The sequence below is a fragment of the Perca fluviatilis genome, chromosome 20 (assembly GCF_010015445.1).
Source record: "Perca fluviatilis chromosome 20, GENO_Pfluv_1.0, whole genome shotgun sequence".
Lineage (NCBI taxonomy): Eukaryota > Metazoa > Chordata > Actinopteri > Perciformes > Percidae > Perca > Perca fluviatilis.
In genome coordinates, this window is record NC_053131.1 from 29,769,997 (window position 1) to 29,794,521 (window position 24,525).

At 42.2% G+C, this 24,525-nt stretch overlaps 1 protein-coding gene across 2 annotated transcripts; it reads left to right on the forward strand.

Moving 5' to 3' along the window:
• The first annotated feature begins 678 nt into the window (after nt 1-678).
• On the forward strand, nt 679-24,238 carry rin3 (Ras and Rab interactor 3). Of its 2 annotated transcripts, none has more exons than XM_039785836.1 (14): nt 679-901; nt 5,215-5,869; nt 7,924-8,035; nt 8,180-8,252; nt 10,550-10,641; nt 12,627-13,710; nt 15,895-16,066; nt 16,215-16,386; nt 18,076-18,197; nt 18,298-18,484; nt 20,524-20,655; nt 20,779-20,945; nt 21,653-21,767; nt 23,427-24,238. In XM_039785836.1, the coding sequence occupies exons 1-14, from the start codon at nt 867-869 to the stop codon at nt 23,690-23,692; spliced, it is 3,384 nt and encodes a 1,127-aa protein (XP_039641770.1). In that variant the 5' UTR covers nt 679-866; the 3' UTR covers nt 23,693-24,238. The 2 variants fall into 2 exon arrangements, with proteins under 2 accessions (XP_039641770.1, XP_039641769.1); XM_039785835.1 differs by lacking the exon at nt 679-901 and adding an exon at nt 1,065-1,314.
• The last annotated feature ends 287 nt before the right edge of the window (nt 24,239-24,525 follow it).

Sequence of the window (24,525 nt, forward strand, 5' to 3'; positions counted from 1 at the left end):
TCAGTCCAACTCCAAGAGTGATATACATCCAGACAGAAAAACAGGGAGATGGTTAAATAAAAAAAAGATTACAAATGATAGGAGGTGGGAAGACAAGACAACTAAAAGCTGTGTGTTTTAATTGTGAACTTAAAAAAAAAGGGGGAGGTGTAAGGAGGCAGGGAGAGAAGAGGAAAAAAGAGGGGGCTGCTCAAAAAAAGAGTGGAGCTTGCAGGAAACACGAAGTTGTACATTCCACAGTTTGAATGGGTGGGGATGGGGGCATCTGGAAATCTTTAAAGGAAAGGGGAGGGGAAAAGGAAATGGAAGGAAGAGCCTAACAGAGAATCTGCTGAATATTTAAGCCACATATACAGAACTTGAGAAGGGCTGTATTTTCTACAATACTTTTTAAGATTGAAAGGCGTGTGTAATTCTGTTTGAATATGCAAAAAGTGAGCAAATGTGAGACGATCTGATCAATTAATTTGGATGATTTGTTAACTTAACTGCTCAACAAAAAGGAAAAAGAGTTACAACACTAAACAGGACTGCCAACAGTAGAACCCGAAAGCATTTGCACAAGACAGAAGTTGTAAGAGAGTATGTCACAGACACAAAAAAAGACACAGAGAGCAGGGGAAGTCTGACTAAAGTGCTTGGTCTCTTCCTGCCTAATGATCGGCTCAGGAAGTCAGAGGCAGAAACAGAGGGGAGGGCTGAGAGAGAAACGTATTTTCCCGTTGCCTTTAAGTTTTTCCTTATTCAGTCCTGCTCCGATCAACAGGGGGAAGAGAAAGGGGGGGCAGAGAATAGGCGGGGTTTTCAATGGAGCTGAGAGAGAGACAGAGTGACAGAGAGCAGTCGACCACTCAATCTGTAGAAATATGATGGAACCCAGCGTTGTTTCCCAGGACACAGGGTGAGTGTGTGAGGGGTCTGTCATAATGTAGCCGTGTGAAAATACAATGTACAGTTCCTGTACTGTGTCGAGACGGGGGGGGGGGGGTTGTAACTGTCATGTATGGGAGAGGTGGTTGGGGGTTGAAAGTTAAGACAGCAAGAGCAGAAAAAACAGATGTGATTACTCACCGACTAATATTTAGGTCAATAGCCTCTTAGAGTTTTTGAAATTCCAGATCCTTATTTCAGGGTGTCTCTCGTCAAATCAGATTTCTAATATTATACGAGCTGCGCTACACTAAGAGAGTGGTCACCATTTTGTTACAGAAATGCTGACGTTTGGAGTTTCTTTTAATCCCACTTTATGTGGGAAAATGTAAGTGGTTGAATGTTGCTACTGACCATGAAAAAGGCAGATCAGACCGTTACAAGGTATGTGGGAATTTGTGAGCATGTTTGAGTTTAAACCTACACAGCCAAGAGTTTGAATGTAACCCTTTTGTCCAACTTTAAACTTTAGACTTTGTTTTGGTGATGATGTGATTTAGGATCCTTTGAACTTGAGTCTTACTGGTTGGACTTTGTGTCAGTTAACAAGCTCGTTTAGGCTGCTGCCTTTGTTAAAGGAGCATTGTAATATGTTTTTCCTTTAAGAATAAGAATAATACTTGAAGGTATCTGCATAAGAGTGACATGACACTGTCATGAACGTGTCATAAACATTATAAACAAGTCATAAATGTTTATGACATAACGCTTCTGTCATTAAGTGTCATTCGGTTTTTGTCATGACAAGTTAGGGTTAGAGTTAGGGTTAGGGTTAGGGTTAGGTTTGGGTTAAAACGCAGCGCCCAGGATGCTGCGAGGGGCAGTTAGGGTTAGGGTTAGGGTTAGAGTTAGAGTTCAGAGTGTCATGACAGTGTCATGTGTTCATGACAGTGTCATGTCACTCTTATGTAGCTACCTTTATGTAAAGTGTTACTGAATAAGATTGGGTTGCTTGTTGCTTACTTTCATGGGAATGTGATTATCCTAAAGGTCATGTTAGGTCAAGCGAAGTCGGGGGGGTATTGGATGGATGAGGTATTCAGATCTCTTACTTAAAGGTCCAATATGTAATATATTTACTGTAATAAATGAAAAAAATGACCCCAATGCGTCATCAGATATTAAGGAGACATGCTAAGTTGAAATACTATCTTAAACTGACAACAATGCTGACATTTTTTTGTGTGTTTGTGTTTTGGCCTGTGTGTTGTTATCAACGGCCCAGTCTGACAGCCAGGCCGGGTTGCCAGATATACCTGTAAAAAAACGTAAACCCAGCGCGCTACTGCTGTAACGTTAGTACAGTTGAAAATGTCACATAAGTAAAAGTATTAAAAGTAGTGCGTGTTATACTAATTATGTATTTCATTACTGAATTATTATTAATGATCCATTAATGCGTAAGTAGCAGTTTATTTGATTGTTTTTACCTTTTTTATATACTTCTGGGTAGATTAATCTATAGCAATCACATTATGTTATGTAATTAATCTGGAAAGTAACTATAGCAACTAAAGCTGCCAAATACCGTAAATAAAGTGGAGTAGAAGCAACCCGTCCTTACCCAGAAAACAAGCAAGCAGCTTATTACGACCCATATTTACATTTGCAAAATGGACTTAAAGCATACTTAAAAATAAACAAAGTAATGCCGAAAGATTTCCTAATATGTAATTATTATGAATGATCAATTAATGCATAAGTAGCATTCTTCTTCTTTAACCTTTAACCTTTTTTATATACTGTTGGGTAGATAAACTATAGCAATCATATTTTGTAATCAATCTTTAAAGTAGCTAGCAACTGCTGCAAAATAATTGGGGTGAAGTAGAAATTACAATATTTGTCATTGAATTGTATTGGAGCGGAAGCAACCCGTCCTTACCCAGAGAACAAACAAGCAGCTCATAACGACTCACATTTACGTTTTGTTGTCGGGCGGCGACCTCCCGTTGGCCGTGGCAATTATCGCGAGAGCCGACGAGGAAAAGCAAACAAGGAAGTGTTATGCTGAAGCTTTTGGCTGTAAACTCTGCTTAAAACCCCAAAATGTAGCAATGTAAATGTAGCCTTTAAACACACACACACAGGACTTTCACTCAGTAGACCGGGGGTTTGTGTCCCGTTAGATAGATAGATAAAGTAAATTACAGAATGTTCCAGAATGAGTGTTCTACCAACGACAACTATGTTGCTATCCCAGAGAAGATTTAGCTGACCTCATGGTTATTCGACAATTTTCCGTGTGACGTGTGTGGCACAAACCGGACTTTGGGGAGGGGGGTGTTGTGTAGACATGTGACTTCCTCAATTATCGCTGGATATTGTTTTTAAATTCATTAAAAGCAATCACTCAAAACTGGATTCTATGTTGCCTAAAAATATCAGATATTCTCAGTGGTTCAAACAACAAATAGTTTAAAAGGAGGTAACATAGGCCTATAGATGTTGTTTTAATGGAATGCAAATTAGCCTACATAAAACATATTTTCTCACGTAGCTCTAGTGTTATCTACCCATGCAGGTAGTTTCTGTTTTATTTGCTCAGGTATTGATATGTGATGAGATTTCTGCCACCACTCCCAAAAACAGTGAAGTTGAATGAAACTTGTTTGTGCTGCTCACCTTAAATTTGGGTGAACCAACCCTTTAAAACTTCTAAACGACCTTTGGTCCATTTCAAATCACAGCATTGATACAGGTGGATACATGTTCACGTGGCCCTAAGTTGTCTTCTTTCTCTTTGAAAGTCAACATTTACTGTGAATTCCCTTCACTGTTTCCTAAATTCTTTTTAAAAAAAATCACATTTGTCACAATAAAGGATTACTTTTTTCCTGCTTTAACACAAGGCTGAGCTGTATGTTCCAACAGAGAGAGCAGAAAAACGAAGAAGACAAGCTACGTATGACATCATTCTACTTGGGATGCAACGCAAAGTTTGCCAAGAACTTGCAAACAATGTATTATGATGATTTGTGTTAGCTACCTAACCTGAGATTACAAAGGGGGAAGTAAGCAGTCTGAACAGCACTGGATCAAATCTAACATGTGGTCACACTGTTTTCTCATTAAAAGGCTGTGTTTCGTAACTACTAAACACAGCATCTAAACTGACAAGGCGTTAAACTGAGTTACGGTAATAACAACATGCTGTAATATTTAATGCAGTGCTAAGTGGTACTGGCTTAGAAATCAAATCATGATAGCATGTTTTGTCACACCTCTGAGCTATACTAAGTAAAACCATCAGAACACAAGGGTGGTGTTCTCTGAAATGGTAAGTAAAGTAAAGTTTGTCGGTTGCTGACTGCTACTGCTGCAGCAAAAGGTAGCAAATTCTGTAGCATTTTACACTCAATATGACATCATTGTCAAATTCCCCTTATTGTAGCATCTTTCTCTTGCTGATGTCATTACTCATAGGCTACAACTGAAGTTTCCTAACCCCACATAACCACTGCTTCCTCTTACAATGTCCATTCCTTGTGTTAGACAACTGTCTCTGAAGAACTAACCAGTAGCTATGCATTCTGAGCAGTTAAAGGATAAGAATAAGGATACTACTGTATATCCCCTGATATATCGGATTCCTGTGTTCCTCTAAAAACTGTTGGCGATGCCTTCACTAACCACAGGCTGCTCAGCCATTCAGTCAGGTAAAAACACTCCTTCCATCGCGCACGAAAGGAAAGGAACAGGCAGTAGGGATGTGCATCTCCATCAAGGAGGATCTCGATGCATTGCCAATGATCCGGTACATCAAAGATACATACTGTAGGAAGAAACTACCAGTAAGATACGTTTCACCCCTATTCATAACATACTTTAAAGCGGCACTGCATACTTGTCTTGTCGAGTTGTTTTTCTGAATTTATTGTTTATTTCCTATTAAGGTTTAATAGGTTTGTTTGTTTATGTATGCACCTTTCACCAAGGCAAATTCCACATAAGTGTAGGCCTACTTATATTGTGGCAATAGAAGCTTTTCTGATTCTGATTGTGATTCTGAACAGCAGACCGCGTTAAAAGCCATAAAGCAAAACAATGCAGCAGATTCATTAAAGCAAATGGATGGCTCCTGGTCCTCTTAACAACGGTTTCTATTATTCTCAGTAATGTGAATCTTCTATCCGTTTTTCTGCAGTCACTCTGAATGAGTCAACCCCTGGTCACCAGATGCTTGTTTCTGGAGGCAAACTGAAGCAGAGACAAGATATAAACAAATCCTCCCAATGTTATTGCCATCTCTGACCTTTACCCTTTTTTTCCCCCCCTTCACAGCCACACAAGCCCTCTGACAGGATCACTTGACACTCCATCCGCCCCTTCTCCTGCCTCCATCCCTCCGTCTTTTCCGCTTTCTCCACCCTCCCTGCCCTCCTCCAACCCTCCTGTCCGGCCGTGTCGACCCAAACCGCCCCCTCCCGCGGTGAAGTCCCCCCAGCTCCCCTCTTGTCCTCCTCTACCTGAGTCCACTCCTTCACCCCTTCCTGTCCCTCTCCCTCCTGTCTCCAAACCTCCTCATCCTCTCCCTCCTGTCTCCAAACCTCCTCCCCCCCCCCTCTCCTCCAATCCTCCTCCTCCCTCCGTCCCTCCGCCTCTCTCCTTCAACCCTCCTCCCCCATCTCTTCCCCCTCCTCTCTCCCCTACTCCGGTCTCTCCTTCTCCCGTGCCTTCTCTCCAGCCGACTGTCTCCTGTGATCCCTCCCCCTCTTTCACTCCTACTCCTCCTCCTCCTCCTCTTCCTCCTCCGTTGTCACCCTCCTCCTCCTCCTCCTCATCCACTCCTCCACCTCCACCTGTTATCCCACCATCCTCTCCAACCCCTCCGTCGCTGAGTCTCATAGATCGGCTGGTTTGGAGCGTCTCGGTATGGCAGCCCAAAGGACTCAGCCAAGACCAAAGCACTAGTGTCATGGAGAAAGAGATGGCCGGGGTGAGACACACACACACATTTACACACCGTTTTCACCTCAAATGTTTGAAATAGAGTTTAAATTAATAATAGTCTATATCCACGACGTTCCACTTCCAGGATTGGTCCGTTGCTGCCGGAAATTCCGCCGGATGTCACTTTACGGCCGGATATCCGTTACCTTCAGCTTTCTTTGTGTTGGATATTAAACTGCGTTTGATTTCTGAGGACTATGGTTAACTGCTCCTCAGATCTCTGCAGGGTAAATCCAGACAGCTAGCTAGACTATCTGTCCGAAATCAGAGTTTTCTGTTGCACGACTAAAACAACCTTTGAACGTACACACGTTCCACCAAAACAAGTTCCTTCCCGAGGCTATTTTGCAGAGGCACCGTGGCTTTTCCCGGTTCTTAGCGCTGCCCAAGACGATTGTGATTGGTTTAAAGACATGCCAATAAACCAGAGCACGTTTTTCTCCCATCCCAGAATGCTGTGTGGACTAGCCAGACCCTCCTTTGCAGCGCTGTGGAGGAAGGTCTGGCAAAGTGAGACTAAATTAATAATAAACCTCTCTGAAAAAAAATATATTGAGTTTTGGATGTCTTATGACAATCAAGTGGAAGGCTTTTAGCATGTTCTACAGCAACATCAGTGGTAGCAACTGTATAGGACACGTAATGCTCTAAAAGCTTTCTCAGCCGATTTCTTTTATAAATGACACAGCAAAACACTTTATTTTATCATTCAGCAATTTCCCAATAATGCCTGTCGATGTTTTTTGAGTAAAACAACTATGTACTTTGCTACTAATTATAGGGAAAATGCAGGTCAAGTTTTGAAACATCTGTTTGAGTTTAGTAGTTGTGTTGAGTTTAAATGCCGTTGTTATCCTCAGAGCCCAATACAGAAACACTATGGAAGAAAATAGACTTGAAGTGTTAAAAATACGCTTCAGGTTGCCGTATATCAGGAAGCACAAAGGACAGGTGACTGAAAAACATGGCTGAAACGCCTCCTGTGTATACGAGCCTTTAGCTTAGTTTAGCATGTAGACTGGAACCAGGGGAAAACAGCCTTTCTCTCTCCGATGTTAGAAATACAGCGTACACCACTGAAGTTCAGTCATCTGTTGTATCTTATTTTTTTAACCAGTACACAAGCGCTCTTTGGTGACATTGTTGATTATGTTACTGTTGATCATCTGTCCATCATCGTATAAAGCCCGCCCTTTATTTGCCAATTTGATTGGCCTTTTTTTCTGTTTGTGTACAGATTAAACAAGCAAGATACAACATGTGACAACAACAACAACAGTGGGCTATATGGATGTTGGATGTTGGTGGTTGTACTTTTTTAAACTTGGGACAGAGCCAGGCGAGCTGTTTCCCCTTGTTTCCGGTCTTTATGCTAAGCTAAGCTTGTCGCCTCATGGCTGCATTGTATACTTAATGCACATTTTAGATTTATATCAATCCTTTTATCTCACTCTCGGAAAAAGAAAGCAATTAAGCGTATATCATAAAATGTCAAACTATCCATTTGAGCCATTTAATATTGAAAACTTATTTATTCATATGCTTGACTGTTAACTTTACATTTTTGGATGACCTTCAGTGCACTGACTAAAAGACTAGATTGCGTAACAATTCATTTGAAGTTTGCCATCTGAACAGTGTCTCAATTTTCCACAATGACATCATCTTTTCCAGGACTCTTTCTATGAATTCACAGTACATATCAATTCTTTCTAGGAAATTATAGGGAACTATGGGTTCTGTAAAAAAAAAAAAAAAAACCTTCTTCTCAGCTTTTAGAACCCATATTGTCAATCAATATACAGACTAATACAGTCTGTAGTAGTTGGTGTGTTGTTTAGTTATTGCTCAACCTGTGGTATATAAAGCTGTAATACAGTATATCTGAAATTGTTGACACAAAATAATGGATTTATGCTTGTGATTTATATGGTTTAGGTTTCCATACTGTATGTGTTTGTTTAAGTCTTGACTCAGCATTTTACTGTACATGTTCTCCATTCTGACCTCAGAGTTGTAACCACATGTTGACCTTTGCAGGCATTCCTGGTGAACAGCCCAGAGGACAAGGGCATGACCCTGTCGGTGCGGCTGCCTGATGAACAGGAGGCGCCGCTCGTACAAAACCTGACGGTCAAACAACACAAGACATGTACGTGCCGCACACTGAGGCAGCTTCATGCCTCAGAGAGCTACTGTAAATGCTTCAGAGTGGAAACATAAAATGCAGGATTTACATGACAGAGCAGAGATAGCAGAGCAGTTAGTGATTAATTCTTACACCGTTTTCTCACAGTTCTCCACTTAGATGGTTCCTCTCTGGTTTTTGATGACATCTTCAAATTGATCTCCTTCTACTGTGCCAGCAGGTAATACATATACACTGCACACATGTACATACTGTACATATACACAAAAAAAATCATGAGCACACACAAAAAAAAAAACATGATTTGTGTGCATATATACACATGTGCAGACAAGACACATTAAGGGCGTACTCAGACACGATTGCCCCCCCCCCACTCCCCACTCCCCCGCTTGCCTGCCCTCACACTGCAATAAAACATCAGAGACGGTTTGAAAACATTCAGGGCCAGAGTGTTAAGGAAAAACTCAGGAGCAGCACAACTCCTTCTCACACACGCGAAGAAGGTTCGGGAGGCCTTGATGAGGTGCTGTAGGTAGGATTGGGAAGATCCAGGACTTAGCCAAAGAATTTGAACATCGACAACTTCTCAGTCCCCCCCCCCACCCCCCCTCCCCCTTTCTGTTGAACCCCAAACGGTCTCCTAAGCCCCTCCACCCACAAGGGAGAATGAATGCGTGTGCATGAGCAGTGATTAACACGCAGTTAGACACCCCTCCCTGGCCCTGATTGGTGCATCTGAACAGGGAGCGGTGGATCTTTGCAAATCGCACTACAGGCTGTAGGTGGTAGCTGGATTTTTTTTAAATTACGTGCCTAATGTAGTTCTACTCAAACATAAGGTCAGTTTCAGCAGATATGACAGAAAGTTAGTTTTATAAGTCTTACCTACTGCATCTTTAAACAGGAGCATTTAATGAACACTCAATTGAGGAGAAAATTAAGCAGGCAGTACAGTTTAAAAAAAGTTATTGTGCAGTGCCGTTCCAACTCTCCCACTGAAGGTGTATTTAAACTCATGCTAGAGCCATTATTTTTAGCTTAGTCTCGCATTGCCAGACCTTCCTCCACAGCGCCGCGGAGGAGGGTCTGGCTAGTCCACACAGCATTCCGGGATGGGAGAAAAACATGCTCTGGTTTATTGGCATGTCTTTAAACCAATCACAATCGTCTTAGGCGGTGCTAAGCGCCGGACAGAGCCACGTTGCCGCTGAAAATAGCCTCGGGAAGGAACTTGTTTTGGTGGAACACGTGTACGTTCAAAAGTTGTTTTAGTCGTGCAACAGAAAACTCCGATTGGACAGATAGTCTAGCTAGCTGTCTGGATTTACCCTGCAGAGATCTGAGAAGCAGTTAACCATAGTCCTCAGAAGTTCACCAGAGTTTAAAATTCCAACACAAAAAAAGAGGAAGGAAACTGACATCTGGCCGAAAAGAGTGACATCCGGTGGAATTTCCGGAAGTGGAACGTTGTGGATATAGACTACGTTTTGCTGAACCTTTAAGGTAAACAAAGATATTGCAGGTGCCTACACACAGATGCTAAAACCTAGTAGTTCAGCCTATCTCTCACTCTCTCTGGGAAGTAGGCAACAGTGTGGCAGACCCACTGACCTAAAAAAGGAGACAGTCCTGAAACACAACATTCTCTTATCATGCAGCTGTCTACACTACCTTGAATTCGTAGCGAGACAATCATAATTATACATGAAGAGGTTTGGTTATTAGAGACTGGCCAAATATGCTCGTCCCCTGACCTGTGGCCTATGAATGACCTGATGTTGTCTAAGCTTTCCCTTTGTCTCATCATACCACAAGATGGTGTTTCTGGAAATCCCACCACACAGAGCACGCGTACGCCATTACATTGCGGGCAAGAGCACGTTTACGTCATTAAGATGCAACTTTTTGGTTTGAAGAAAACCAAAAAAGTGGAGTGCTATCGTACAGCACAATGGAGTCTATCACTATAGCGCTTACTTTGTGGCTTTTTTGGAGTTGTTCGGGGCGCAACAATACACAGCCCTACCGCAAGCCTAAAAGGTTTATTGCTTATGCAGCGCAAGGCAGTTCTGTTCTCGGGCATGTTTAGCGACCACACTGATGCGTAGCGTGCCTGAGTCCAACCGAACCATGCCCTGGCCCACCTATTTCAAGCTGGCACGGATTTAGCGTGCCCAGGCACGGTACGGAACGATCACACTAGTCAAACCAACCGGACTTTGGGGGTCAAACGTACTCGGAGTGTGAGTACGCCCTGACACTTAAGCCACAGTATATGTACAATAAGTACAAACTATAAACATATGTACACAAATATACATATTCAGTACATACACAAAACATCCATAACATGCAATATCCACACACATTTACACAATAAAAATCATATGAGACACACACACACGCGCACACACATACACGCGCACACACACGGCAAGATTGTGTTATGTCATATTATTAAAACTCCCTGCTTACACTTAATGCTGGCTTTTTATTATTAAATCCACCAAATAGGGACATTCTGGCCATTCCACTGAGACTACCCCGGGCTATTACCACAGCAACGAAGAGAGAGGAGCTGGAGGTCATCTCCGCAATGGGTGCAGGTAGATAAATCTACATTATTAGTGCATTGAAGTTGGGTCATTGCTGGAGCAACGAGCAGGATACAGCAATGAAAGACGGCGTGTATAAAAATATAGACACAGAATGAACATACACTTTGAAAAACTGAAAGTCAATATGAAAAGTATTAGGCACTGATAGAAGCAGTGTAAAATGTATCGTTTTAGCCCCTTTACAGGTATGAAACATTTCGACTACCTCCTCGCCTTGTGTGACTGAATACATTTTATGATGTGTCCACACTTGACATACAGCAAAATAATGCATTTTAAGTGTGTGTTCTGTGGCACCATATAGTGGAAAAAGTGGTAAAAAATTTGCAATACATCATCTCCAGCACTACAAACTCCACGCAGGTAATAATATCTGTGTGATGATTATATTATCGGAATGTAATCCAGTTAGTCCAGTAACATCTGGAATGTCTAGAAGAGCTGTGTGATTCAATTATTTTATGCCATCCATGTGTGTGGGGAGCCAACAGGAAGTTAGCCAGCTCGGCCAGCGGAAGTCTGGGATGCACATTCGCTCAACTGGCTCAGCGGAAGGAGGATTGTAGTCACTACTCCAGTGTAGTGTATATGCTCAATGGGCCCTATAATGGCTAAGCCTAAAAACTTAAAGCCACTGAGGGGCTGCTATACGGACTTGAAACATAACGTCTATGGCTAGTAAACTAGCTGACGTAGCCTACTGTTGAAATCACTGACTCCAATAGTCATCGTTGCGTTTTGATGGTCATTTATTGATCACAATGTTCTTCAAATGAACGTGCAAGAATGCATGTGTCCATTAATTAATGTGTCCAAGGTTGGACACATTAATTAATGGACACATGCATTCTATTCATTCATTCATTAATATGATTTCCCCCAGCCTGCCTATGGTCCCCAAGTGGCTAGAAATGGTGATAGGTGTAAACCGAGCCCTGGGTATCTTGCTCTGCCTTTGAGAAAATGAAATGATTGGCCGATCCGGAATCTTCTCCTTATGAGGTCATAAGGAGAAAGGTTACCTCCCCTTTCTCTGCTTTGCCCGCCCAGAGGATTTGGCCCACCCATGAGAGAGAGACATCATGGCTTTCAAACGAGCAAAGTGGCAGTTGGTCAAGGCCACCCCCCCCTCTCCTCCTCAATAGCTACAGACACAGAAATGGCACATACTAAGGAAAGCTCATTGTGGGACTGGCTCTAGTGGCTGTAATTCTGCACCAAGGCTGAATTTCGGAAAGAGAACTTCAGATACAGTATTAGGGGACCACTAAGGTCTATATAAAAGAGACTTCAGATACAGTATTAGGGGACCACTAAGGTCTATATAAAAGAGACTTCAGATACAGTATTAGGGGACCACTAAGGTCTATATAAAAGAGACTTCAGATACAGTATTAGGGGACCACTAAGGTCTATATAAAAGAGACTTCAGATACAGTATTAGGGGACCACTAAGGTCTATATAAAAGAGACTTCAGATACAGTATTAGGGGACCACTAAGGCCTATATAAAATAGACTTCAGACACAGTATTAGGGGACCACTAAGGTATATATAAAAGCATCCAAAGAGCACCATGTCATGGGACCTTTAAGCTCCATCAACAAACATTTACACATCCACATGAGCCTGTTACCTAAATAGACATCCCTCACAAGCACACTAGTGACACCAGTGGACAATTTGTACACCCACAACAACACAACAAATGAGAATGGCTCTTACAGGCCCAATACGCAGATGTGAGGAAGCCTGTGGGTTTTTTTTCTGTGTATGCGCTCAGTGAGCAAATTTAATAGGAATGAATAAAGATACTGAAGTTGACCTTGTGGTAAGAAGTTTTCCAAGGTCTACAATAAAACAGCGTTTCTATATAATCCTACAATGTGAGACAGGCGATTACGGAGAAATGTAAAAAAAATAAACAAATGAGTACATAGCAACTTTTTAAACACTGACTGCTTGTGTTGCAGATTTCTGGACGTCTGATCTGAACCAGCAGGCACAGAACCAGGACTTGGTTTTGGATCACAACCACAGCAAACTGTACGTGTACATCAACCCAGTCACTGTAGAGGAGAGCCCCCACAAAGACCTGAACCACTCCTCTACCTCCAAACTTGATAGCATCGCCAATCAAAACATCACTCCCTCCCTGCAGAATGGAGAAGCCTCACAGAAGATCAGCACAGCCAAGGTCAAAGGTCAGACTAAGACCACACCCAGCCACGAGATTAAATACAAGCGCCCCCCACCCCGACCCCCCAGCCTGGGCTCAGGGTCAGGCATGGGCCTTCTCTTCTCCTCTCCCCCCTCGCCTCACATTTCATCTTCTGTGACACCAGCAGTTGAGAGAAAAAAGGAAGGAAAGGGAGGAGCAGGAGAGAGAGAAGAGAGGAAGTCAACGTCAACATCACTTACTCCATCGAGGCCGCCCGTCCCGCTGCAGAGCCGAGCCGCTCCCCCGCTGCCTCCTGCTCCTCTCCGTCGCACCTCGTCCAAGAAAAGCACTGACCGAGAGGTAGGAGAGGGGACGGAGAGAGAGAAGGGAGAAAAACCTGCAAAGAAAACGGAGATAGAGGGGGGAGGAGAGAGAGGAGAGGAGAAAACGGGAAGTAAATCAGGTCAGCTGGATGAGGGGGTTGAGCAAGAGAACAGTAGCCAGCATCAAGAGGAGGAGGTCAAAAAGGACGGGGAAAAGAGAGAGAAAGAGGATGAGAAGGATGAAAGAGACGTGAAAATGGATGAAGAGGAGGACAAACAGAAATCCAGCTCCCCGTGTTCTCCGTCAGTGAAAAAGCCGTCCCGTCCAGTCCCTCCGCCGAGGAGGAAACCGTGTGCCCCAAAAGCACCTGTGTGCCCCAACCAGGCGGGAGGAGGATCAGCCAATCAGACTGCTGGGATGAGAGGGCCCCCTCCTTCCCCGGCGCGGCGGCCAGATGTGTCGCTGTACTCGCCGCAGGGCGGCGCTGTGCTAGGAACTGATCCCGACTCCTGCTCTGCCAGCAGCACAGAGGAAGAAGGAGAGCTGAAACAGGAGCAGGAGCAAAACCACAAGTAGGTTTGGATTGGCTGGTGTAGAGAGATACTAAAGTTCTGGGCTGTTTGAAATTGCATGCTAATATACTACTCATACTATTCATACTAAGCACGACGTTTAAATTGAGTATGTAGCGTGTTCCAGCTGCACAGTATGTGGATTTTGTGTACATGAGAAATGGCCATATGTACAGTATACTAGATAGAGTAAAATATTTTGCACTCAAATATTTTATCATTTGAATTTGCCTTAAAATAATAATGGAAAATATCACATTTAGTGGAAGTTGACTTACATTTGTGATATTTTGCTTCTTTTTTTTCTTGGTGAAATAACGTGACAAAAAGAAGAAAAAAGTGTAACATATAAACAAACTGTCTCTAACTAAATGCAAATGGATAGTTTGAGCTTGTGAAAGTTTGAAAACCTGAGGGCTCTAAGGACAAAGATAAGATAAGGGGAACTGCTGTGCAGCAGTACAAGAAGAGAAGAGTGCAAATATAAAGAGTGCAAATTAAAAAGTCTAAGATAAGATATGACACAAATGTGTCCTCAGCTTTGGTACTTACTCTGTTAACCCTGTAGGTGTTAAAAGGCCACTGCTCAATCATCATATACTGTATGTAACCAGGGGGACAAGTAATGAATTGTGAAATTCATTCTGAAATGCACAGATGGTTGAAACCTGTGGTAATATAAATCTTTCTGGTTGAAAGCCATGCTGCTACATTCTGGGCTAGGCCTTTTATCATGACTAGCAGTTGTTTGCATGTCAATTTCCAAGGAACAGATTTAATGGGGAGAGTGTCAATCATCTTTGAATTATTGTGCAATATCCAACATGTAATGCAAATATGCTTCTGAGTCTAACCCGTGCATAGCATTGTAGTATGTGAGTGAGTAGATGCATTTCTAGTACATTAAGAGGAAGAAGGGTTTTCAGAATAGACACTAGAGCAGAGGATGACACAAAGTTACACATACACAAACATATTTGTTTTTATTAATTGTGTAAAACGTAGCATCAATATCAGCTTAACTACATCCTCTTGAAACGCTTTTTAGGCCAGAAACTGTAACACTGTAGTCAAGGCATGCAGAATATCAGAATGTACGAGGTTGTGGTTTTTTGTCGGTTACCATTCACATTACACACACACAGGCCCGAAATACACACACATGCACACAGGACCTATACACATGCATTATAAAGAGAGATGTCAGAGCTACCAGTCCACACTCCGTACTTGTGGTGCATTCTTTTTGTCTTGTAATCGCGACTAGTAGCTCGAGCGTGACGTCACATCCGTGTCGAAAAACGAATAACCGCGGGTTGTTGCATTCTTTTGTCACACAATACTACGAGTCGGAGAAAAGATGGATTTTTGTAACATTTTTAGTAACATTTAGGATTCTATTCACCCAGTTATTGACACATTAAACACATATATTTCACAGTTTGATACATGAAAATTACGTTTTGATTAACGTTAACGTTAGGCTACTGCTCTGCTTTCTGCTCAAGACTCGGCTTAACGCCATTGTTGTCATATAGCAACCGAGCGTCTCTAGCCAATTTCAGCTGCACAAGCTACACAATAACTAATCAGGCGGTATTTAACTCCTAATAAGACTGTAGCGACATGCCTATAGGTAGCAGTATACAGCGCTATGTGTACGACTTCTTCATTTGGTTACAACAAAGACAAAAGTGCTTAAAATTGTAGATAACCACAATGTTTACTACGTGTGATGCACGACGTAGCCATCTTTGAAAGTGAGCTCGATGTCCTCTGAGTTCAGACGACTTGACGAGTCGTAAATACGACCTCGGGGGCGTTCTTTTTGCAACTTCCGTGTCGTAACTCCGGAAAACAACTCGTAAAACGACTTCGGTGGACAAAAAGAACGCACCATTGGTCCACATGCATTTATTAAGACAGAACTTTGTACAGAGTTCAAATCATCAAAAGGTGTTGCGCTATGCGTACAAATTCCTCTCTATATATGACATTTCCATGCACAGAAGGTCCCAGACGAGTGAAGACTGGACCTCATAATAATCAATGGGTACCACTATGTTTGGTCAAAGGATTCAAAGTCACGAGTCATGTATTACAGAATGATTCTATATTTGAATGTTTCTAAAAGCGTGACATGAGTCACAAGGACACTGAATCAAACTGTATATTTCTTTCCAGTCGCCCTGCAGAGAGTCACAACCCAGTAAAGAGAACCTCCACCACTGTCATGTTGGACCGAGCACGCTACCGCCTGTCCAACGTCATCACGGGCCTCATCAGCCACGACCGCCGCCTCACACAGCGCATCGTAGAGCTGGCCAGGGACCCCCTGAGCTACTTTGGGAACCTGGTGAGTGAGTACACAGAGGGGAAAAGATCCTCATCCGTTTTGAGTTCAACAACCAGCGGATATATTTGGATTTCTCTGGATAACAACATCAACCAAAGGTTTCAAAATACAATTGGCATCAGGTTTAGCTTTCCTTTTTTGTATTTAGGTCAAAGAGCACCGTGCATTCACCCTGGAGACCATGTCGAACCACTCCTCCTCCACCGAGCTGTTGCAGGAGATCAGACAGATGATGACTCAGCTGAAGAGTTACCTACTGCAGAGTACCGAGCTGCAAGCTATGCTGGAGCTGCAACATCAGTATGCACAAGACAAACTGGGTAACTCTAAGACTATGTCATGTTTTATTAAAGATGTTTGTCTGTTTTGTTTCCCAAATGAATTCTTCAAAATCAGAATCAAAAAAGGTTTTATTGCCACAATAAGTACACTTATGTGGAATTTGCCTCGGTGAAAGGTGCATCCATAAACAGACAAACAAACATACATTAATATGAAATAAACAATAAATACAGAAAAAACAAATATATACATACAAAATAAATGTTGCATAAGAAAAGAAGAGGCTAAGTGGGTTGAGTGCAAAATTTGCAAAGAATATATAGTATATGCAATGGGCAGATGTAAAGTCCAGGATGAATGTTAGTGCAAGTGTAGTGACAAGGGATGGGGGGAGGGGGTTAAGAGTCAGTGGGGGTCCGGGGCCTTATGGCCATATGGGGAATTCTCTAAACCTGTTAATTCCTTTGTATATTTTACTTATTTATATTGTACTACTACTCAGCCTGTCGAAACAGTTGTGCCATGTCTTCTGTCTTTGTGAAATCTGAGAAAATAGCCCTGATGATGTCACAAGCCTGCGCAAAGAACTGGGAGCAGGAGGTTTGAAATATGTTAATATGTATATGAAAACATACTATTGAGTTGCAGTAGTAGGTTATGTCAGTCACGATGGTATTAAGATATTTTTTATCGCAGGATAAATCGTTACATCCCTACAATATTGTCATAAGTACTAATTAACGATGTATCAGTTTATTCTTACACCTGGGCAACAACTTTGTTGAAACCACCGCTGAGAGGCTGAGACAGGGAACAGTCAACACCTGTATGACGCACCGTTTTGTCCATTTAAAAAAATATGTGCCTAGGTGAACGTGGATAGGGTGAAATTTGGAGGGGCATTTTGTGGCCAACTGTAAATGTAGGAACCCAAACTCCGCCATGCGCACAGGTGTATAGTAGACAATCATAATTGTTAGACCCACCCCTGTGACGTGCTACCTTATATAATAGGTGAAATGAGAAACAAACAAAAATATACATGACTCCTATTAATTGGGCTCTGTATCATTCAAGAAATGTCGATACCGGTACCGATATCAATACTGTGACTTCGATACCAGTTCCTAAACGAGACTTTTTTCAATACCAATTTTTATTATAACAAAAATAAATTGCAATATAACACGTTACGGCACAAATCTTTTTATTTATTTTTCAGCTCTTACTACGTGAGCCCCGTCTCTGTGTGTAACATCAAGTTTTTCCTGCCTGCCTCTACAACGTGTAACGCCAAACAGCCAATCACAGACATTATTAGATCTTGGTACTGTAGAAGCATAATGCATGCTTATTGGCTCACTGACTCTGATGAGATTTACTTCCTAGGAATTGAAATTGGGCATTTAATGACGATGCATTTTTCGATACTCGACACTTTAGAGGCAATTTGGTCAGTGCCTAAAAGAAATGGAATTAGGTACCCAGCCCTACCTATAGCCTGTACAGTCTAATAGAATCCAATAGATCAAACCTGCAGTAGTTTGAGGTTTTGTGAAGCCCATACAATAGTGTTTAGTTTTTGTTGACTGTCAGAGAGGTGCTGATTCAACTACATGGTCATTTTCAAAGGCGTAGCGTTAGTTAGCGGGGGTTGTTTTCCATTTGTTGTCCATTTAGCAAATTAGAAACAATTGAATGAATTATACATGTGTGTGTCCATGCAGAGAGCATGGTAGAAGCTGCTCTGTGTAAGAGTGTACTGAAGCCACTGAGGGAGCCAATTTACCAGTGTCTGGAGAAACTGCACACCGACGACGGCAGCCTGAAACAACTGGCACAGAATCAGGTACAGTACAGTACATTTATATTCAAAGTAGTAGCAGCAGCAGCAGCAGCAGCAGCAGCAGTTGTGATGCTGATAGTGTGTGTTTTGTTGTGTGTGTCAGTCTGCCGTCCTAGGCAGCACCACCACGGCATTAGGAGTAACCACTGCCATCCCCGAGGCCTCTACTATGGAGAAGATCAGCATCAAACTGAACAGCCTCCATATGGAGTATTCTCCCCAGAAAAAGATTGAGTTTATGCTGAAGGCCTGCAAGATGATCTATGACTCCATGTCTGCCAGCAGCCCAGGTCAGAGCCATTCATTTAATATTGTATGTGGTGTTTTTCTTTTGCGGGATGCAAATGTTCCACCAAAAACAAGTATCTTTGCAACTGGAGCTCAGCGCTGCCAAGGACGATTTTTGATTTGTTTAAAGAAATGCACGGTCTCCCATCCCAGAATGTATCTGTGGTGTAGCCAGACCTATGCAAGACTATGGGAGACAGCAGCTGTGTGATAAGACAGGGCTGCCTGGAGCGCTCTCATCCCACCAAGGTCAGAGGGGGAAGTTAACACACAACACATACTCACATTCATACACACACACACACACACACACACACACACACACACACACACACACACACACACACACACACACACACACACACACACACACACCTAATGATAGGCTGTACTGCAGTTTGGTCTCGCTGACATTGTTTTCAGTCTGTGCTGAGGTGTTTGGGTTAATGATTTATCTTTGTTTACATTGAAGGGTTCAGCTAAACTTTAACACATCCATCATGAGTTTAAATACACCTACCGAAAGACAGGAACTTCTGAAGTTGGGATGGCACTAATCTATATCCCCGACGTTCCACTTCCGGGATCGCTCCGTTACCTTGGGCTTCCTTTGTGTTGGCATTTTAAACTTTATGAGGCCTATGGTTAACCATTTCTTAGATCTCTGCAGGATAAATCCAGACAGCTAGCTAGTGCCAATAAACCAGAGCACGTTTTTTTTTTTCCATCCTGGAATGCTTTGTGGACTCGCCAGACCCTCCTCCGCAGCGCTGTGGAGGAGGGTCTGGCAAAGCGAGACTAGGGTGGCACCAAACTGTACTGTTTAATCCTAAATTCTCCTCGATCAAGATTTCACTAAATGCTTCTGTGTAAGTCATCAAAGTCTCCTGAATCGTCTTCAAGTATGTGAATATGACTTGTGCTGCTCCTGAGTTTGTCCATAACAATTACTATTATTTTGTTTTTTAAAGTAAAGTCGCAAGGAGACATGTTTGCTGCTTCCTTCTTGGCTTGTGTTCCAGGTGTCTGTGTTTTTGGCTTCATAGCGATATGAAGCATTAGAGTCCTTCTCTGGCTGATTGGATATTAAACAGCTCTTTCATTGTTATTGACCTAATGGTTCAAATTGTTATAGTAGTAGAATTATTTCAGAAAAAAATTTACTTATTGTTCTAAAGCTGTTTTCTGTCATAAGGATTTTCTATGAGAAAAGGGCATTTTGGGCGAGTGGGCATCACGTAAACTGCAATTCAACTGCGGCTACTATGCCATATCACCTCACAGCCCAATGCTGTTTCTGGGGGGCTTGTGGTGGTCTCAATTGAGTTAATCTCTCATTGCCAGACCTATCTCTACAGCGCTGTTGAGTCTGGCTACACCACATATACATTCCAGGATAGGAGAAAGAAAAAAAACGCTCTGGGTTGTTTGCATTTCCTTAGACCAATCACAATCGTCTTGGGCGGTGCTAAGCTCCGGACACAGCGATGGTGGCTCTGCAAAATGGAAAGGAACAACCTAAAAAAGAAAACATATCCTTTGTAAATCTTTACATTCATTCTCCGAAAGAACCAAGCAGGCCTCCCTTGTTGCACGATCCAGATTTTCTTCAAAACTTTCAGCGTGAAGTTCTGGAAATGTACTTCTGTTGTTCCAGACTACAACTGAATCAAGAGAATCTTAAGTAATTAAGAAAAAAATCAATGTGCCATTATCCTGTAATTGACACCTGTAGCCACGGTGGCCGAGGCTTTACTACCCTGACAACAATAAAAAACCTGAGAGTGGCGATTTATTCTTAACATTTCTCAACTGCTCTTACTTAAAAAAAAAACAAAAAAACTACACATTGGCACAAAACATCGAGAATCTGCTGATTTTAGACTTACATGAATACGTGTATCTCAAATCTCAAATCATTTCCTCTCTGGAGTTTACCCTGGCAATATAGTTGTGTGTGTGTGTGTGTGTGTGTGTGTGTGTGTGTGTGTGTGTGTGTGTGTGTGTGTGTGTGTGTGTGTGTGTGTGTGTGTGTGTGTAGGGCGGGCCCATGGCGCTGATGACTTCCTGCCTGTAATGATGTATGTCCTGGCTAGATGCAATCTGTCCACCCTGAAGCTGGATGTTGAATATATGATGGAGTTGATGGACCCATCATTAGCCCTAGGAGAAGGTACCCTGAAAACACATCAAGATTTTCTCCGGTTGACTCATCTATATATCACATTTATTGACCATGTTCTTGTGTGTGTGTGTGTGTGTGTGTGTGTGTGTGTGTGTGTGTGTGTGTGTGTAGGTTCCTATTATCTGACCACCACCTACGGGGCTCTGGAGCACATCAAGACTTTTGACCAGCAGAGGACAGCAACACGGCAGCTCAGCAGAGAGGTTCAGGACTCCATCCACCGCTGGGAGAGACGACGCACACTCAACCAGGAACGCATGGCCCAAGGATCTATTCGGGTATACGCGCACACAGACACACAGACACACAGACATACAGACATACACACACAAACAGGTTTGTGGCACTATCTTTGTGGGGACCCATCATTGACATAATAATTTGCCAAATTCTGCACGGCGGTGTCACATAATTACAGTATGAAAACCAGTTTCCTGGTTTTTGGTGTGGTGCACAACTAAACACAAAATTTGCTGTGAACCTAAATTGAAATGCAGACCGGATCAAAATTTGCAAGGGGCTGGATTTGGCCCCCGGGCCTTGAGTTTGACACATGTGCCCTAGACCCTTACCCTAACCTTAACCATCAGAACTAAATGCCTAACCTTAACCCTTACCCTAACCTTAACCATCACAACTAAATTCCTAACCCTAACCATAACCTAATTCTATCCCTAATCCTACAACCAAGTCTTAACCCTCAAACAGCCCTTTAAAGTTGTGGGGTCCAGCATTTTGGCCCCACAAAGGTGTCGGGACCCCACAAGTATACTGGACTCCCACACACACACACACACACACACACCCAAACACAAGACATTATCAACAATGGCACACATCACATGCTCAAAGATACTGTACAAGGAAGTGTGGTATTTTATGCTGCCAGTCTTATGTGCTTTGGCTTAAAGCACATTTAAAGAAAATTCACAAATGAACAAATACACACTGATAAACATTTTTTTTTTGTATTTCTGTTGTGCAGGACTTTCTGACAGTGTGTTGTCCAGAGATTGGAACCAACCCAAAAACTCTGGGCGTCCTCCCCACCACGACAATGGAACAGCTAGCTGAGCAGTGTGCTGCACGCTTTGAACAAGGTGAATGTCTGAAAGATGCTGTCACATGTTACTGTCAGCACTGGCTTTTTACACTTTCTATTGTTTTATTTTTCATTTGGTCAGTTCCTGACCTTATACAGAAAATCCAGATTTTTATAGTGTTACGCTCAAATTCAAGACGTTACGTCTGTCTTCCGAAACCCAGCTATTTAACCTCTGTGAGGTAGTTTTTCAAAATGATCGATACAGCTTGGTCCGTGGATGCACCTGTGTTTAACCTATAGGGCTGGGCGATATGGACAATATCAGGATATATATATATATATATATATATTAGAATTAGAACAAGACAGTTGTAGACAGAAAAGTCGGGCAAGTGAGAGATAGGGGGAAGACATACAGCAAAGGGCCACAGGTCGGATTTGAACCCTGGGCCGCTGCAGTAAGGACTGAGCCTTTGTAAATGGGGCGCACGCTCTACCAGGTGAGCTACCAGGGTGCCCCAGATATCACGATATTCTTGACCAAATACCTTGATATCGATATTACGACGATATCCTAGGGTTGACAATTGATGCTTTCACAAAATATTTTCACAATGAGATTTTAGATAAATAATCATCAGCAATGTGGACATAATGACTAAGTGGGTAAAGGCAAATAATAGAACAGTTACAACAGCCTGTAAGTTCAGGCAATTACATCACTTTACTGTAATGTAGCCTTTAAAACCAGGAAAAGACAACACTTATGCCATATTACCATATCCAAAGTCTAAGACGATATCTAGTCTCATATCATGATTTCGATATACTGTAATATTGATATTATATCGTGATATGATATCTGATTTCATATCACGTTATCAATATAATATTGATATATTGCCCAGCCCTAGTTTAACCCTTCCTTGGATAACAATGACCTGGATGACTCAGAACCTTCACAGACAACTTCCTAACATTGTTGACAAGCAGAGGCTGCAATCTCTTCTAGATATCAAAATGACTGAAATTACATTACTGCTAATACTCCAAGAAACAAGATAGATAGATAGATAGATAGATAGATAGATAGATAGATAGATAGATAGATAGATAGATACTTTATTGATCCCCAAGGGGAAATTCAAGGTCCCAGTAGCTTACAGACATCACACACAACATACACATACATCATAAACAGGATGATAAAATAACAAATAACAAAAAAGAAAAAAAATCCACATGAATAATATGGACGATAAAAGTAAAAGCTACTAAATAAAAAATCCACATGAATGTACTAAGGGTACTAATGTATAAGCATGAGACGCTTGCAGTGACAGGGCAGGTAAGATGCTCTATGAGAGTGTGTGTCAGGGTGGTAGTGCAAATAAGTCCAATAGTGCAAGGAATGTAGACGTAGTAATATAAAAACTATACAGCAGTGCAAGGATACAGTTTAAAAAAAGACAGCATTAAATATGGGCATTATAAGGGAATAAAGTAAACAGTAGGATAGACACAAATCAACGGTTGATATTAGAGGTTTGAAGTAATAGGGTTACAGCCTTTTTTCAGTATTAAGTTAGACAAGTCATATTTGAGTCGTGTTTAAGTTCACCAGCGTCAAGAATTTGGTATTGACTGTTATTTTATTATCACTACAGTATTATCATATCAGTAACGTCATGCCTCATTGTTTCTTTCCCCCCAGACGGCTACGTGCTCAATGTGTACATGGATGGTGTTCACCAGCCCGTGGCTCCTACAGAGCTGGCCCTCACTGTTAAGAACAGTTCCCAACCTGGAGCCTACTGCTTTGTCTATCACCCTATCGACCAACCCATCAAGCAGCCTGGCCGCAGCTGCCCTACTGACCCGCCTCCGGGTCCACCCGCAGAAAGCTTCTCCCCATCTGACTTTGCAGCTGTCGACACTGTGGAGCCAGAGGCGGAAGAGGAGAGTCTGATTAGCTTGTAACTGCTCCAGCTGGTGACTGCATTTACAAGCAAAAATGTAGGAAAGGGTTTTAATCTCAGGTCTCGCTTGAAAGGTTGATCTAATTTAAACTTCATTGAAAAATAGAACTGATGTGGAGTAGCGCATGCAGGATTACAAAATATTGTGTGTGATGAAAAGGTGTAGTTTGTGGCTCCCTTCTTTTGAATCCATTTTACCTGCATCACCAAAGCGAGCAGTGACCAACTAAAATGACACAACAAAAGTGATAAATGACTGATTTTGTATCTCCAAATGGGGTCTGGAACCCCAGCGACTGCAGGAGGATATGGTTTTATAGAATGTAAAAACTATATGTTATTCTAACATGCACATATATGATCATGTTTATACTGTTTGTACTCTTTGATACTTGATGCTACTCTCTCTGATGCTCACAACTGTCTCCCGGGGTAGACTGTAATTTACCGATTATTGGTTCATGATTATATTAACAGGATGAATCTGTAATTTCTTAAAAAAAAAAAAGTTCACAGCATTCAGATCAATTTTACTTTGTGAAAAATAGCTGCAAAAGCCCTTGTTTAAGGGGGGTTAAAAAGGACTAAAAAGGCAATTTCTTTATTTAATACACAGCTATAAAGAAGAAGACACACTGTATTGAACCCCGAGGGGAAATGAGAAAGAAAATCACTTATTAAGTTAATTTTACACATTACACAGGCCCACACCTCTCCAGCTACCAGTCCACACTCTGTACTTGGTCCCGTACGGGGACTTGAACCGACGACCCTTCAATTCCCCAAGCCAAGTCCCCAAGTAGACAGAGCTACTGCCGCCCCAGTAGTATATGA